Here is an 18,287-nt window from a genome sequence, read left to right as displayed (position 1 = left end):
GATATACCACATTAACAAAACTAAAACAAAAATTATTTCACCATCTCATAGATGCAGGAAAAGAATTTGACAGAATTCAACATCCATTTCTGATAAAAACTCTCAACAAAGTATATAAGGAATGTACCTCAACATAATAGAGGCCATATATATGACAAACCCATAGCTAACATCATATTTAATGGTGAAAAGCTGAAAGTCTTTCCTTTAAGACCACAAACAAGACAAAGATGTCCACTTTATTTTCACCATTTTTATTCAAAATAATTTTGGAAGTCCTAGCCAGAGCAATTAGGCAAGAAAAAGAAGTAAAAGACATCCGCATTGAAAAGGAAAAAGAAACTGCAGATGACATGATACCATATATAGAAAACCCCAAAGACTCCACCAAAAAATTATTAGAACTAATAAATGAACTCAATAAAGTCTCAAGATACAAAATTAACAGAAACTGGTCATGTTTTTATATGCTAATAATGAGCCATCAAAAAGAAAAATTAACAGTTTCACCTACAGTTGCATTAAAAAGAATAAAATACCTAGGAATAAATTTAACCAAAAGATGAAACACTTCTTCTCTAAAATCTGTAAGACATTGGGGTGCCTGGGTGGCTCAGTCAGTTAAGCATCTGCTTTCTCCTCAAGTCATGATCCCAGGGTCCTGGGATCAAGCCCCGCATCGGGCTCCCTGCTCAGTGGGGAGCCTGCTTCTCCCTCTGCCCCTCCCCCCCTCTGCTCTCTCTTACTATCGCTCTCTCTCTCAAATAAATAAAATCTTAAAAAAATAAACCTATAAGATATTGATGGGAAAAAAATTGAAGATGACACAAAGAAACAGAAAGACACAGGGCGCCTGGGTGGCTCAGTCGTTAAGCGTCTGCCTTCAGCTCAGGTCATGATCCCAGGGTCCTGGGATCGAGCCCCGCATCGGGCTCCCTGCTCTGTGTGAAGTCTGATTCTCCCTCTCCCACTCCCCCTGCTTGTGTTCCCTCTCTCGTTGTGTCTCTCGGTGTCAAATGAATAAATAAAATCTTAAAAAAAAAAAGAAATGGAAAGACATACCATGCTCATAAATTGAAAGAATACTGTTAAAATGCCCACACTACCCAAAGTAATCTATGGATTCAATGCCACCCCCAACAAAACACAGTGGTATTTTACACAAAACTAGAATAAAAAAATCCAAAAATTTGTATGACACCACAACACACCACAAAGCAAGATGCATCATGCTCCCTGATTTCAAACAATATTACAAAGCTGTAGTAATCAAAACAGTATGCTAATGACACAAAAACACACATGTAGATCAATGGAATAGAATGAAGAGCCTAGAAGTACACACACACACATATGGCCAAATAATCTATGAAAAAGAAGGCAAGGATAATACAATGGAGAAAATATAGTATTTTCAATAAATGGTGCTGGGAAAACTGGACCAGTAAAAGCAAAAAATGAAACTGGACCATTGTCTTATGCCATGTACAAAAATAAATTAAAAATGGATTAAAGACCTGAATGTAAGACTTGAAATCATAAAATCACTAGAAGAAAGCACAGGCAACAAGCTCTTTGAAATAGGTCTTAGTGATACTTTTTGGACCAGTCTTCTCAGGTATGGGCAACAAAAGCTAAAATAAGCAAATGTAATTGCGTTAAACTGAAAAGCTTTTATGCAGCAAAGGAAACCATCAACGAAATGAAAAGGGACTAGGAGAAAATATCTATAAAACATATACAGGACTAGGAGAAAATATCTATAAAACATATACAAAATAAGGAGGGTTAATAGCTAAAATATATAAAGAACTTATACAACTTACTATCAACAACAACAATAACAAAAGCCCAACTAAAAAGTGGGTAGAGGACTTGAATGGACATATTTCCAAAGAAGACATAGAGATAGGCAACAGGAACATGAAAAGATGTTCAATGTTCTATGCTCAACATAATAATCATCAGGGAAATGCAAGTCAAAACAAGAATGAAATAATCACTTCACACCTGTCAGATCAGTTATTATCAAAAGACAAAAAATAGCAAGTGTTGGGGAAGATATGGAGAAAACGAAGCCCTCATACACTGTTGGTGGGAACGTAAATTGCTGCAACCACTACGGAAAACAGTATTGGGATTTCTCAAAAAATTAAAATTAGAACTACCCTGTGATCCAACAACTCTACTTCTAGGTATTTATCCAAAGAAAATAAAAAAATAATTTGAAGAGATATATATACTGGTATGTTCATTGTAGTGTTATTTACAATAGCAATAGCCAAGATATGGAAGCAAGCTGTGTCTGCCGACAGATGAATGGATAAAGGAGATTTGAGATCTCTCTCTCTCTCTGTCTCTCTCTCTCTCTATTGGAATATTATTCAGCCATGAAAAATAATGAAATCTTGTCATTTGCAACAACAAGGATGGACCCACAGGGTACTATACTCAGTGAGATAAGTCAGAAAGAACAACAAATATTGTATAATTTCACTTATATATTGAATCAAAATCAAAACAAAACAAATGAAACAAAGCAAAACAGAAACAAACTCATAGATACAGGAAACACACTGCTGGTTACCACAGGGGGAACTGGAGGACAGGCAAAACAGGTGAGGGGGATTAAGAGGCACAAACTTCTAGTGATAAAACAAGTTATGGGGATGTAATGTACAGCATAGGGAATATAGTCAATAACATAATAACTTTTTATGGTGATATGTGGTAAGTTGAATTATCACCAGGATCATTTTGTAATGTATAAAAATGTAGAATCACTATGATATACACCTGAAACTAACAGGATATTATATGTCAATTATACTTCAATAAAAGAAAAATTTAAAAATTGCTACAACATCAATTTCTCTGAGAACTCAGTGCAGAGAAAGCTTGAATACGCTGCAGGGATTGATAGGCTACTTCTTTTGTGATAACAAGTGTATAATGTTCCCCTCTGAGCAGCCAATGCCAAGAAGCTCACAACGAAATCTGAACATCAATCAATAAATACACTGCCCGTATGAATGGCAAAACTGATTCTGCTTTATCTCAGGCCTTCTAGTTTAATTATATTTTATTTCATTGTTTCACTATTGTTTCTTCTATTTTGTTTCTGATAACTCCAATTTATTTTCAAAGCCTTGTGTCTTAATGTATATGTATTTCATTGTCAGACTGTTGAACTTAGTTGAGGAACACCTGACAAATAAATGCATAAATAAAACATTTGAGATAATTTTTTCACACAAAGTATGTATTTTTACAAAAGAGGGATGAAAGTCACCATTAAGAGGATGGAAAGGGGGTGCCTGAGTGGCTCAGTCAGTTAAGGTCTAATTCTTGGTTTGGGCTCACGTCATGATCTCAGGGTCATGAGTTCAAGCCCTGAGGCCGACTCTGCACCGGGCATGGAGGCCGCTTAGGATTCTCTCTGTCCCTCTCCCTCTGCCCATCCCTCTCTCTCCTTCCCCACCCCACCCCACCCCCAGCTCATCCCACTCTCTCTTATAAAAAAAAGAAGAAGAAGAAGAGGATGGAAAGGAAATTCAGAGTAGAAAACTATACTTGGAATATATACATTTAATAAATGCCTTATATCATGTAGAATAGAATATGAAAAATTAAAAAGGACTATAAATAAATAAGCCAAATCAAGTTATGAGAAAAACACCCAAAGGTCTTGAAAACACACCTCACAAAAGAGGATAGTCAAATGACCAATAAATATATTTTTAAAAGTTTTAAGCTTCATTAGTCATAATAAAAATTAATATTAAATTCACGAGATAACATTATACACCCACTAGAATACCTAAAATGCAAAATAAAGAGAATAGCAACTAGACGATAGAGCAAACAGTACTCTCATGTAGAGCTAGCAAGAGTTTAAATATGAAAAATCAATTTGGAAAATGATTTTGATGTAGTTACTGAAGCAAACATATTCATACCCCAAGACTCAGAAATTCCCAGGAATATATTCTTGGACATTTATACATATTTTCTCCAAAAAAAAAAAAGAATTTTCCTAGTAACACCATTTGTGACGATCTTAACCTAGAAGTCATACAAATCCTCATCAGTGGAAGAACAGAAAAAAAATGTTCTATAGACACCCAAAAATACTACACAGGAATGAGTATGGAGGGTCTATAATCATATGCAATAATGTGGGTAAGTCACACAAATTTAATTGTCAGACACAAAACAATTACGGACTTAAGGATTTCATGGATGTAAATGCAAATCTGTTATCAGAAGATTGAAATTGGGGGTATGTTTGGGCAGTGACTGGAAAAGGCCTGAGGGAGTTCTATGTTAATAACATTTCATGATCTGGGTGCTGGACCAGTGTCTTTGGTTTAATATTCATCAGGTGATACACTTATGTTGGCATATCATGCATTAACAGAAGTCTAAAAAACAAGTGATCAATAGAGGACTGGTCCAAGTCAGAAATATATAGAAATCTAAGTTCTGTTCCTTGCTCTACCATTTAATAAGTGTCCTAAAACCATAACAACAAAAAATTAAGTTGTCTGAGATTTATATGCTAAGTGGAGGAAAAAAAAATCTGCCTTGTCTCCTCATAACATGGGTTGGAAACTCAGATGGAATAAAAATGACTATCATATATTAAAACATATAAAAAGCTACTATATTTAATATACATATAACACTGCTAGGTCATTGAAATTAAATAGGAAGATATTTTATAAAATTTAGTTTAACTATATGTAAAGGATAATGTAAGAACCCTCTGGTCATTTGGAAAAAAAATAAATTCAAACTGTCTGTCCCACTTCCTAAACAAAAATGAATCAGGAAAAAGCAAAGCTTTTAAAAATAGAACATTAAAATTATAAGAGGATTTGGGGGTAAAAAAACTAAAATTTTTAGATAAGGGAAAGCTTTTGTAAACCACTTTAACATTTTACAATGAGCATGTACAACTTTTATAATAAGGTAGTTAAAATATGGCATAAAACATTTGTAAATTATTCTAATTCCTATATTTTATATTTACATAACACCATTAGCATTTTCTTGAAGTTGCTAATTCAAAGATGATTGTCTCATTATAGTATAAAAGATAGGTCATTCATTAATCTATTTGACCAAAAAAAAAAAAAAAATTGCACCTCTTATGTGCCAGGAACTCTTCTAGAGCTAGAGATGCAGTAGTGAGTAAAATACTAATAATTCCCTAGGGAAAAACATAAAATGGAAAGAAGATGAGTGTGCTGGAGTAGGGATGGAAGAGATTATTAAGAGGTTGAAATTTTAAATAGTCAGGGAAGCTTTCACTGAAAAATTAATTTTTGACAAAAAACTGAACAAACAGGAGATGGTGATATGTAAGGGGGGAATGCATTTCAACTAGCAAAGGCACTGAGCCAACTGGGCAACTGGCATATTCAAGGAACAGCAAGGAAGCTACTGTGGATGGAACAGAATGAGTGAGGAAGAAAACCCTAAAATATACGGATAAAGAAGAAAAGGTGCCAGATTACTTAGGACCTTACAGGAGTGTAAGAACTTGAACTTTCACTCTGAGATGAGGAGCCATTGAAGGGTTTGAGATAAGGAATGCCTTGATCTGGCTGAGTTTTAAAGGGATCTTCTGAGCTCCTAAATTGGGGGAGGGTTGTTAAAAAAACAACAACAACAACAACAAACAAACCCCAGACTAAGACATATAATAATTAAAGCAACAAGAAAGAGGGAGAAGATGAAACAAGAAGAAAAGGTAGATTTGCTTACCTTAATTCATCAGATACTTACTGAGTACACTGTTAGGCACTGATGAGGATGAAAAAAATTGGTTAGCCATGGGTTCTGCCCACACAGGGAATTTATAGGAGATAAAACATGAGTCAAAGTAACTATAATACACAGTAGAAAACAATGAGCAAAGGATAAGTTTCCATCTGGGTTGGCAAAGAGGGAGAATTAGGGAAGTCTTCTTGAAGTAGTCCGCATTTAGCTGGCCACAAAAATCAAAGCTCCTTGACAGGATGGGTTCTGCTTTTTCCTGCCTTCTCAATTTGCCAGCACCTGAAACAGGGCTTGGCATAGTCTGTGGTCAGCAGGTATCTGTTACATTATGTCTGAGTGAACGTGGGTGTGCAGGTATGTAGGGAGGAGGGCATTCAAACAACCGAAACAACATGAGTGACATCACAACAATGAAGAGTTACAGTTTTAATTTAGTGGCAGGACGTGAGAATAGGGGGAGATGAAATAAAAACCTTGGGGTAGGGTTACATCACAGAAGACCTTGCTGGTCCTGTGGAGGTACCAGTGATGGGAAGGGAATTTTGTACTGAAAAGATGTGATAATACTGATAGATGATTGAAACAAACAAACAACTGGTGGATGGAAGCTAGAGACCAGTTTGGATGATATTGTAAAAACAGGACCTCAATCAGTTTATTATCACTTGGTCCCCTCATCATTAGTACTTCCACTATACTGAGTAAATATTTGTAAGCCTTACCACAGACGTGTATTTACTTGTATGTTTCCTTTTCACTAGCAATATAGCATATTTAGCAGTGGTGGTGGACACTTTTAATCATAGCCCCATTTCCCTTTTTCCCTTTATTATAGTAATAAAATGCCTCAAATTTCAGCTTGACATAGAGCTACCAGTCAGAGACTCCATTTCCCTGCCTCTCTTGCAACTGGTTGTGGTGATATGACTAGGTTTTGGCAATGGATTTCAGCGGGAGTGACAAGTGCAACTTTTGGGACATGCATTCCTAATGAGGCTGCGTGTCCTCCCATTTCTTCCTGCCTCTTCCTGTAGGCTTCTCCCTACCCATTTTTCTCTCCCCATGCCTGAAGGAGGTGTTGGAGATTATGCCTTTTTGCACCTATATGACTTTCATAGCCCTTTTCCTGATGAAACAGGTATAGGGGCCTGGGAGTTGCATCAAGGGTCAATTTTTCATAGGTTTTTTTGTACAAAGGGAAAATAAAGGCCTATGACCAAAATCTGGCCAGTGGGATGTGAATGGAAGTAGGGTGTAGTGTCTGAGTCATGCCTCTAAAAGGAAGCTCTCTGCTTCTTTTTTTTCCTTCTTTCTGAAGGTAGGGATTTGACCCTGGTGTTGGTAAGCCCACCTTGACCCAGGGCATCATCCTACAGGATACAAAGGAAGAATATACAAACAGTGCCAAACAAACTTGGACTTATCTATAACAGATTAGTTAAACTACTGTTATTTGGTCTCTGCTAAAGCAGCCAAATCGATATATTAATACATAATTTATAAATACTGACCAAAACCACTCTGTGTTGAATGAATATATGATTAGTAAGTATGAACATCTCTAAGTAAAGCAATATTAAAGAATTATTTCTCCCATTCCCCTAAGCTTTGAACATAAAACATCTATAGTCTATAGAAAAGGAAAGCTACAGTACAAAGCTTCAGTTGAAGTCAACTTCTGTATAATCATAACTTTGGGTCCAAATCCTAACTTGTTCTATGATAAAGTGTATTAGCACAGAAAGCATCTACTGTCAGTTGAGGTTAAACCAACACAACACTGAGCTACTGGTTTCTGGTTATAGGTTCTAACATACCAAGAAACAAGGCCTTTAAAAGGAAATGGACTATGAAATCTTCAAATTCTGTATGTCCTACCAGTCTTTTTAGGCAAATGTAACAATATGAATTTGAATATTAGTCTCTGATTTCAGGAATTTTCTCCTTACTTGTTTTCATACAGAATGCAACAATAATTTCAAGGAAGTAAAGGAAGAACAGTATTTGACAATTGGGTCTTAAAAAACTGGCCATTTATGTTTATTATTTTAGAAACATATTTTATTCTTATACATAGATTACGACTGTGTAAATAAGGATTTCTGTTTGTATAGCCCACCTGATCAAATCTGTTTATGATCAAGTGTATTTACTTATGTTACTAGAGCATTTTCAAAGAAACACCGAGAGTGCCCACAGAACTCTTTAGGGTTTAGCTGTGTATGTCTTTTGTGGAAGAGCACTGGATGGTGACTCATTTAATTAGGGAGTGTTTCAAAGAGGCAACTGAAGGTGAGCCCCAACACTGGAAACATGATTTGGGTGTCAGCTTTGGGACAGAGGTTGTAATTTAGAAAAGCTGGAGACCTGCACATTATTTTCCGAATAGAAATAAAACTTAGAAAGAGATAGAGCTATTCTGACTTTTTAATGCCAAAAGGTTTAAACTGTCGAAGACAGAAATGGTGAAATGTAAATATTGGATATAAAAAGGAAATGTTTTATTTCCTATACCACTTAAGTTCTTTTGTATAAACAGTATCTTTCTTTTATCAAGACTTTCCTATTGTGTGGTAGTTTTCCTTGGAGGACTAAGGACAAGGACTTTTTTTTGCTGATCCCAAATCTTCAGAACTGTGCCTACGGTTAGCAAGTTCCTAGCTTAGCTAACCAAAAAAAAAAAAAAGAGAGAGAGAGAGAGAGAGAGAGAGAGTTTCTGATTGAATGAATAGACAAGTGGATAATGCTTGCATCTATGAATTGTAATTTCCCACTAAATGAAGTGGAAGAGTGACACATCCTATTTTGAGGGTCTTCATGGAAATATAGCTATCACACTAAGAGACTTTCCCTAAAAATACAAAAATAAGGAGATATTTAACTCAATAAGTTGTTTATAAAGAAGGCTGCTTCACAATGTTTTTTGTTATTTAAGTTTTGTAAGCATATTTACTTCATTTGGTAATACTCGGAATACTTAATTTTCCAGAAACTATGACTTTCGGTATAAGGCTATGTTAAAAAATAAACATGATTATAAACATAAATTTAGAAAAAGAGAGAATCTGACCAATTTTCTACATGTCTGTGAGCAAATATAACACTGAAAAAATGACCAAGATTGTAATTAGAAATATTGTGTCGAAGAAAAACAAATAATTAGCTTGAATGGTTATGGTATTCTATACTGCTGATAAATGAGTCATCTTGACCCCCCTGACCACTTACTTATGTGAAAACCATGCAAAAGGATTGCAACTACAACAAGCTGGAGTTTTAGTCTATTTCCACAAATTTTCATTATTGTAAACCAACTGACACACATTCCAATAATCCAAATATCATTTTGTGTAGTAATACGGTAATCTGACGTAGGGATCTAGAGGTAATCTGTTTCGTTCACGTAGGTAAAGGATGGGGTATGTAAAAGAAATAATGTGATACTGAAAGCAACGCTATTCATTTAACATAATGAGCTACTATACAATAAGTCAGATGCTCCGAGAGTGTAAATTATACGAATTTGAAAGCTCCATTTATTATTAATATCTCATTCCCAGACAGGAGCTTGCTTAGTCAGTCAGAAGTAAAACCTGGTTTAGCATACCAAATTTAAAGCTGTTTAAATATGAAAGTTTTTTTTTAAATCTATCATGCATGTAGCGAAATCACTTGCATGCATTTTAAACCTTTTTCCCCCCAAAAGTATTGAGAATATTTTATTTTTACTACCACAAATCATAGAAATTAAATACGAATTATAGTAATAGTCATAAATACTTGAACTGAAGCTTAAAATTTATCATTTAAAAGGTCTGGAAATAGACTTCATATTAAATTGCCTATCAGTGCTCTAACAGGCTGATGCTATTTTGTAAGAAAGAGCAAAGTAAATGCAGGGATATTCTAAAATTCCTTAGGTTGAATTGATGAGATTTCATACTGTAGATGATTTAACGAGTTCATGCTTCTAGGTGTACATCAGCACATGTCAAATTCTACAAGAGTTTATGATTTCTAAGAACTCTCCTTCTAGAAGGCCCTTTGCTGAGTGGCGCTCGATTAGGAATCAGTAAGTAAAGAGGCTCTTTTTTATTTTCGTGTAAATAGTTTAAGAGTAATTCGGGGTGGTCTAGAAACCATGAGTTATCAGGAAGGTGCTTATAAATGGGATATAGCACCTCACTTGCCCAAGATCCTTTCTAACAACCTAGCCGGGACCGCCACACTCTGCTGGGCACCGTCTGCAGGGGAATTGCCATTTCTGCCAAAGACCACCCAGGACACAGATTCAGAATCCATCATAGGGCCGGCCAACATCTATAATCTGGTGTCCCCTGATTCGGGGCGAGTGCATTCAATGCAGGAAGATCACTTACGACTGAGTTTTTCATCATGGCTTTGACTGTGAAGCCCTCAGAAACCAGGGAGTGAGGCTGATGCACCGGGAGCGGCTGTTGTGCCAGCAGCTTGGTCCTCTTCGGCATCTTGTCTGGGCATTTGTTTAAGCTCAGGGTCTCTTTTTCTGCCACCATCTTCCTAGAAAATGCCTTGTTCTCATAAAACGTGTAGTACAAGAATCAGTGGGTTTTACGGATGTGAGAAGGAGTTCGGGAAAAAATGTAAAAAGGCGCGTTACTGGTAGAAATTCAACCCCTCGAAGTGCCCAGGTTGATCCAGATGTTTGGCAGCTCCTAGGTGAAGGGAGTTGAGGGAGGGGAGGGGCGGGAAGAGGGAAGGACCGTAGCAAGAGCCGCAACAAGCTTCCAAAGGTAAGCCTCCTGGTTGCTAAGCGACGCGTCAACACTGCGGCCGAATGGCCCAGTCCTCCCGTGACGTACGTTTCCTGGGCCTGAATCCGGAATGGCGGCGGAAGGCGGCCAGCGGAAGACGGGCGGCGGCTGGCGGGCCGGGGGTGGGGGGGCCGGGGGCGGGCCGGGGGCGGGGGCGGGGGCGGGGGCGGGGGCGGGGTAAGGAGAAACTACGTGGTAAAACTACGACTCCCAGAAGGCGCCTTGTTGCGCGCCGTCCGCGCGTGCGCATTCCGACAGCCGGCCACAGGGGAGGCAAGGGCTGGAAGATTTAACCCCGGAGCCACACTGGTGGGAGGCACGTGTGGGTGCCAGTGCGCGCGTAGGTCCCTGCATGCCCAGCAGCCTCCACCTGCCCAGTGACCATGATAGGTACGTGGGTGCCTGCCAGGTACAGCCTCTCTGCGCCGCCCCGCCAGGCCTCGGCGGACAGGGACCCCCAGGGTGTCCGCGCCGCTGTCAACTGTCAGTGTCAGGGCGGCCGTGTCCGTCCGTCCTCAGTGACCGCCGTGGGCCTCCCAGGGCCCTCCGTGGGCCAGGAGTATAAGTGTGTGTGTTCTAAGCCCCCACCCCGCCCGTGGTTTGACAGGCTTCCCACTGGAGACAACTTCTCCAGGGACCCTGGTGCCCCTGCGCCTGCCAAGGTGAAGGCTGGGTCGCGCGTTCCCACAGCGAGCGCTCTGCTCAGCCAGACTTGGCGGGGGGCGGTTTGCAGGTCCCGCAGAGCGCCTTGGTGGCTGCCTTCCAGTTAGGAACAGACTGGGACCCAAAGTCTGTAGGACTCTTTCCGGGGAAACCCTAGCGAAGCATTAAACTCCGGTGGAAGGTACCTGCAGTAATGCTTAGGATCAAAAGAAATTCCTGCAAAGGGATTTAAACGTCTTGCTCCCTCCGATTTTTCCTTTTAAATCTCTCATTGTAGGTCTGAGATGAAAGAAGAGTAAATAACAAGGATTAAATATTTGTGTAATGAACTATTATTATTGTTTAACACAAAATGACCTAGGTGCCTTTTTGTGATTAAAGCTTTGGAAACGGTTTATTATAATTGTTTATTATAAATACTGTGATGTATAAGATTAGCAAAGTTTCTCCCTTCCGGGGTTGTTAAGCCAAAAGTTTTTTTTTTTTTTAGCGGTAATCTTTGAAATGAGTGGAAATGCACAGTATGATTAGAAACCATTGCTATTTGGGGGGTTTATTATGACACAGTCTCGCTCTAGATTGTGTATGGAAGATTTGGTGAGCCTATTTGGGGATTATTCCTGATGAGTGCCACTTACAAGGCACTTTTGATTGCAATGAGTACATCTGAAGTCAAAAGTGGTCTGTCCAGAAAGATGAGAAGTGGATTTTTAAAATACGTAAGTTTGTATGCACTGATAAAGTCTTAAGTCTTTTTTAAGGAAATTAATGTTAAAAAAGTAAAATGTTCTACTCACTGGGAGAGTCAAGCCAGTGATTAACTGACACTGTCTTTGCAGCAGTGATAAAACCTAATGATGTCCAATTTTTCTTACCTTTCTAGCATAGTATGACTATTGGTGAATGACTTTTGAGAGTCATCCAATTAAGACATTTTTTCTTATAAATACATTTTTCATATAAACTTTTATGAATCTTCTGAGACTTTTTTGGTGACCATTACATATAATCCACTATAAACACAACTCTGAACTGAATCAGAAAAGATTCAGTGAAGAAGAAAATTTTCAAAATCCATGATGTCAGTATTTTATAGGAAAAAATAATTTATATTTTATTTTGAAGACAGTTGTGCAAATTTTATTTTAATTCAACTTAATCTAGTGCATGGATACTTTTAAAAGCAAATTTATAGTAAAGCTATATATAAAGACAGGGACTTAAGATCTAAAAATCACAATTCTAAATTATTATCTAATACATGGCTATACAAACACTTTATTAGGATGAACTATGTTTAGGCAGTTTTGTTTAGTTTACTTGCAATTCATGGGATTCATTTACTTGGGACATGAGAAGGAAGAGTATGATTTCTGGATTTGATTAGACAGTTATTAGTAACATAATTACATGGAGAATATAAGGTAGGTTTTAAAAGATGTTTTTTCTCATACTCCAGATACTATTTTACATAGTGCAAATAAATGTGTATTACAACATAAATACAACATGCTCCCTCCCAAGAAAAGTACCTTACATATAAAAACCATTTGGACAGTGTGCAGGAAATTATTTTATACAGTTAGTTGCATTGCCTAATTCTGTTGGTGGGCACATTTTTATAAAAGTCTTGATTGCCAATTTTGTTCTTGGTTGTGTTGGAAAGTGTGTTGGAAAGTGTGGAAAGGACAATGTTGGAAGGTAAGTGAAAGTGGAGGCAATTGAATGGAAGTCTTGAAGTGATGGGTTTCTTGTTTCTGTGACTAAACTTTGGAGACAGGAAAGGCATTATAGTTTATACCTAATGATAAGCTGGAGATCAAAATATAAATCACTGTATTGTTTTTTTCTGTTAAAGACATTGTGCTACTCAGAACTTGGCCCTTTATGACTATGCTCTTTTTAATTGCTACACCCTCTTTAATGCAAATAGTGCTCTTCCACTTTATATAAATCTTGGTTACTTTTGAGGAAAAACAAAAATAGGCTACTTGGTACAATAGGAGTAAAGAGGATTGAGTGTTACCTCACTACCAGTAGAATTAACTTTCCTTTTACGTTCTTAAAACCTAGGATTCCTTCTTGGCACAGAAATGTTTCAAATGTACTTATATTTCTCACTTGGATTATGACTGATACGTTAAATGCCCTGACCCAGACAGCCATAGAAACATAGTTTAATTGAAGTTGGTGATTATGACTGTGAGAAGTATGGGGAAGGATATCAAGATGATACAAAGCAGAATAGAAGGACTTAAGAAAATTCTACTTAGAAAAATATAATTTTTGGCATCATTATTATTTTTTTTTAAGATTTTGTTTGTTTATTTGAGGGGTGGGGCATGAGCAGAGGGAGAGCATGAGCAGGGGGAGAGGCAGAGACAGACTCCCCGCCAAGCAGGAAGCCCGATGCCGGCTTCGATCCCAGGACCCCCCGGGATCATGACCTGAGCCAAAGGCAGATGCTTAACTGACTGAGCCACCCAGGCGCCCCTGGCATCATTATTAAAAACATATTTCACCCTTTTAAAATCAGCAATTCTTTTTATTTAAAATTGAATTTTAGTAGTGATATTTGTGGTATATTCTAATTCCTGTAGAACTGGAGTTAGGTATTTGAGTAGTATCAGATATTAAAGTGCATGCATCTGTATACAACAGAGTTGTCAATATTGGAATTCAAATTTCAATATCTAATTCTTTAAAAATTTTTGATTAAAAAATAACAAAGCCTAGTCACATCTGTATATTATTTAAATTATCTCTTAGAAAATATATATATCTACCTCTACAACTCCACCCCACAGTAATTCTTGCTTACTTTTTTTTTCTGTGGATGTACACAAATTATACAAATACTCTTCAATAAATGAGCATTCAGTAGGTTTACAGATTGCTATCATCAGGAATGTTTGTGTTCATATCTCTGTTTGCATATATGAGCATATATGTAAAGTAAAAATCTTGTTACAATTTCTGGGTGGATTTTCTAGTCAAAGGATTAGTAGATTTTGAATTTTTCTAGGTATTTCTAAATTTTTCCAAAGTAAGTGACCCTATTTTACATTTCTGTCTAATGCAACAAGGTAGTAAAAGCTGCCCTGCTCCTCAGGACTGAAAAATTTCAAAAAGACATCCTCCTCAAGACTGACTCACATCCATCAGCAGAGCATCTACTGGGTTTTTCTTTTCTCCCTGCCTCTTTCCATCCTCGCTCAGGTTTAGTGCCTTTGAGCAGTGCACAAGCTGCGCACCTGTGCTTGGTGGCTCTGGCAGTGTTTATAAAAATGCCCATTTACCCCTTGTGTACCATAAAATATTTTTATTTTTGCCTTCCTGTTAAATGAAAAACAGTATATATTAAGTTTTAAGATGAATTTATAAGAAAAAACCCTCTCATTTTCCATTTTATATTGTTTTATTTTCATGAAACCAGATCCAATAATTGAGCACCTACTGTGTGCCTAGTACTGCTCTAGGTGCCAGGGATACATGAGTGAAAGACATAGAAAAAAAAAATGCCCTTGCTATTATAAATGTACAATCTAACTTTACTATTTGCCTATGAATCTATACATTTGTTTTAAAACTTATATGGGTGAATTTTAAAGTTGCAGAGTTTATATTTCTAGTTGAATGTTCTATGTACTGCTACTTTGCCATTTCAATAATTTTAGGTAAAAATGTGACCCTACTTTGAAGTACTCAAGATAGGCTCTAAAAGTTCCTATTTATGACAAAATACAATTGTGTCATAAAGGAAATTCTGAATCTTTGCATAGGTGATTTTGTGTAATTATGTACAGTTCTTCTTTGGGTCCAAAGGCTCTAAAATGATGACCTTATGCCCTTTTCAATTTTGGAACGCTTTCTAAGGATTTTTTTGAAGTCTACATTTTTTTGAAACATCATAGCTTCATTGCTTGAAAATGATATAATGAAAGTACTTTATATTAAGATATGCAGATCCATTTCTGCCTCCAAAGCTTCTTTGAAAAATGGGGGAAAAATCTTACTTCGAAATGCTTCATATTCATGAAAGCAGTTTCAATGCAGAATTGTCTATTCTGTTAGCTTTTAGTTCTTTGATCAATGAAAATTGTTTCTTACCTGCTGTTTCTTCAGCCTTTAATTGTGGCCCAGTGCTTATTCAGTATTTCTGTTTTAATTTGTATTTAATGAGCCATTTTAAATATTTCTTTGTAGTAACCTGAATGGTTTCTCTCTTAAGTTTTGTAATATTAAAGAAGGAAATTTTTATGACAGTTGGCTGATTTATGTTGCAGCTCCCCTTCCTGGCTTATTTACTTCCCCCTATAGGAGAGTGTCTTGGTTAAAAAGAATTGTGGTAAGGTTACTATATTTCCCCCAGTACTGTATGTCCTAATTATCTGGGACTTCTACCAGGTTTATTCCTGTATCTATTTTCTCTGAATAGAAACCTTTCTTCCCTGAATTAACAGGTATTTCAGCTTACACTGATGATTTCAGTGTCAGTTCTTTCTGCGGTAGTAGATCGGGTGGTGCTGTGCAGGGGGGGGAGGTCCAGGTGGGTGGCAAGTGTGTGTATATCACCTACCGGGGAAGACGCGGGGAAATATGAGACTGTTTCTCCGAGTCGAGTTTGTGATCTAGTTGGACTGATAAGACATATATTTGGGTAAGAAATACCACCCCCCCCCGCAACAGAAGCAGAGTAATTAGAAAGAGATGTGTATATATCAACACAAACATGCACACACAAGCGCGCGCACACACACACACACACACACACACACACACCACAGATTTTCAGGTTTCTTCTGCACATGTTATTTACTCAGCTTTGAACGTTATTCCTCTCTGTTGTACATCTGGAAACTACTGTTCATCCTGCTGGATCCATTTCAAATGACACCAACTTTATATCAAGTTTCCCTTAAGATCCCACCTGTGTGTCAGTTCTCACACTTCTCAGGCTGAAGCAATTAGCTCCTCCTTTGGAATCAACCAAGAGCTTAGTAACAACACGTAGTGTAGAAGGTGTACAGAAAAATATTTGCAACCCTACACTATAGCTATCATGATAGAGGTTTATACGGGGAAGTGCTGGAGAGGGCAACTGATAGAGCCTGGTGGGTCCGCTGTGTCCAGAGGCAGGGAAGGACAAGCAGGAGTTCATTAGACGAAGGCCGAGTTCTAGATGCAGGGACAGACATGAGCTGAGGCAGGGCAGGGAGAGGGAGCAGTGGAATGAAAACCCTGCCGTGAGGCAGAGGCCACAGGAAGCAGGCTGGCCCCAGGCTAGAAGGGCCTGGTCTGTCAGCTGTACGCGGGGTCAAGGACCGTAGCTTTACACTGCAGTGGCGAGGAGGAGTCGGTGATCCATTATATCCAGAAGTGCATTATGAATGGATTACATTTTAGAGCAATGTCCGGCAGGAATGGAAAGCCACAGTATAGTGCAACAGTGCCTGGAAGTCCAGGTAAGCATTAATGGCTTCCTTTTTCCCTCAAGCAGGAAATGGCCTTCCACTAAGAGAGAGGGGGTGGTTGTAGGGTAGGAAATGGCTTTTCTCAGCCTGGCGACATTTCTGATGTCATTAACTTATCTTTGATGAAGGGCTGCATTTCTAAAAAAAAAAAAAGTCCTTATTTTTATAGAATGCATTCAATATCTCATTGACAGGTATTTTTTCATGTTATTAAAGCTTTAAATTTATTCATGTTTCAGAAGTACTCTCTATGTCCTTCTTTGATATGTGGCACACGATGTTTAGGTTTCTATTCGTAGTTTCTTCCGTAGGTGGGGAGAACACTGTTGCCAAAGCCAGAGGTCCTGAGTGACCCAGCGTAGTGCAAAATAGGGTTGTTTCCTTTTCAATATCTGTGTAACTTATACAACTGGCCCCGTATTGAGACCATCCTTGGACAAGAGTTTGTATTTTTACACCTGGTCATGTGTTGAGACCATCCGTGGACCAATGTTTGTATTTTTAATAGTATTGATAGGTTGTTGATGATTTCTCCAATTCACTTTTCCTGTAAGACTTGAACAGGGTCCCTCATAAAGGTTAACATTAGAGCCCTTACCATTGGAAGAGGGAAAAAGCTTGAGATGTACAATATATAGCAACCTTACCTATCCCTCAAACCCCTATTCCCACCCTCATCAAATAGGGAAAAAAAATAGTGATTAGGGAATTAATATTGGTGTTCCAGTTGAGATAATTTCATTATTTATGTAATTAACGGATATACCAGTTAATCCTATTGTTAAATGTTTCTGGAGTTTCAGTACATAAATTAGGTGACCTGAGATGAAGCCCTTTGTAGCTACATTGTGCTTTTTTAAGCTTACTGTGCAGAGTAGATGCATTTTCCAGAACATGGAAAGGTAGGATACACGCCTAGTTTTCAGTTATGGCAACTAAGGTCTTATATTAATATTTTTAAAAAATATTTCCTAACTACTGAAGAAAAGTAGTATATCAACACAAACGTGCACACATTTGTGCTCGCTTTGCATGAATAACAGAGAAATAGGACTGAGTTTGCAATGTCTCTCTTTCAGAGAAGCCACCTGCACTCCCCCTTTCCTTGTGTCTTACTGTTTTTCTTCCCAACATTACTTCATTTTCTCAGAAACTGGAATTTTGACATTTCATTCTTCAACTTGAAGGAGCAGCTGTTGTCTGAATAATTAAGAAGGGAGCTCTTTCCTCGCTTGCTGCTGGTTTCCACAGGGCTTGACTGTTGGTTGTGAAAGTGTTTCTGAGGGTAACAATGGGAATGGCATGACTAACCAGACTGGGGCCCACCAGGGTCCTTCCCTACACAGGGAGCCGTCTGCAGCAAACAGGCCTTGTTTCTGCATTTTGCTTTCTTAGGAATCTTGTCCTGGATACACTTTGTTCATTGATCCAGTTTTGGGGAGTGAGGAACTTTAGGCTGACCAGAGGATTGGGTACCAGTTAGGCTTACTGCCTGGAGAAGTAAGGATGGAAGAAGAGTAATTCATGCGCTAGCATGCTTCTTTCCACCCTTGAACTCTGGCTTGGAGTC

At 38.0% G+C, this 18,287-nt stretch overlaps 2 protein-coding genes across 9 annotated transcripts in view; one reads left to right on the top strand and one right to left on the bottom strand.

The window, feature by feature from the left end:
• PACRG (parkin coregulated) overlaps nucleotides 1-10,629 on the bottom strand; it is a 582,662-nt gene extending 572,033 nt beyond the window's left edge. For all 6 annotated transcript variants that reach the window (XM_073894193.1, XM_073894194.1, XM_073894197.1 and 3 more), the window contains exon 1: nucleotides 10,167-10,629. In XM_073894193.1, the coding sequence (XP_073750294.1) occupies nucleotides 10,167-10,322 (156 nt within the window). In that variant the 5' untranslated portion in view covers nucleotides 10,323-10,629. The remainder of the gene's footprint in view (nucleotides 1-10,166) is intronic.
• A 209-nt stretch (nucleotides 10,630-10,838) lies between these two features.
• PRKN (parkin RBR E3 ubiquitin protein ligase) overlaps nucleotides 10,839-18,287 on the top strand; it is a 1,304,062-nt gene continuing 1,296,613 nt past the window's right edge. For all 3 annotated transcript variants that reach the window (XM_073894189.1, XM_073894188.1, XM_025866444.2), the window contains exon 1: nucleotides 10,839-10,970. In XM_073894189.1, the coding sequence (XP_073750290.1) occupies nucleotides 10,964-10,970 (7 nt within the window). In that variant the 5' untranslated portion in view covers nucleotides 10,839-10,963. The remainder of the gene's footprint in view (nucleotides 10,971-18,287) is intronic.

The sequence above is a fragment of the Callorhinus ursinus genome, unplaced genomic scaffold, assembly GCF_003265705.2.
Source record: "Callorhinus ursinus isolate GAN/ISIS: 27379988/994484 unplaced genomic scaffold, GSC_fseal_2.0 scaffold6, whole genome shotgun sequence".
NCBI lineage: Eukaryota > Metazoa > Chordata > Mammalia > Carnivora > Otariidae > Callorhinus > Callorhinus ursinus.
The sequence above is the reverse complement of the archived record's forward strand: the minus strand, read 5'-3'. Positions and strand labels throughout refer to the sequence as shown.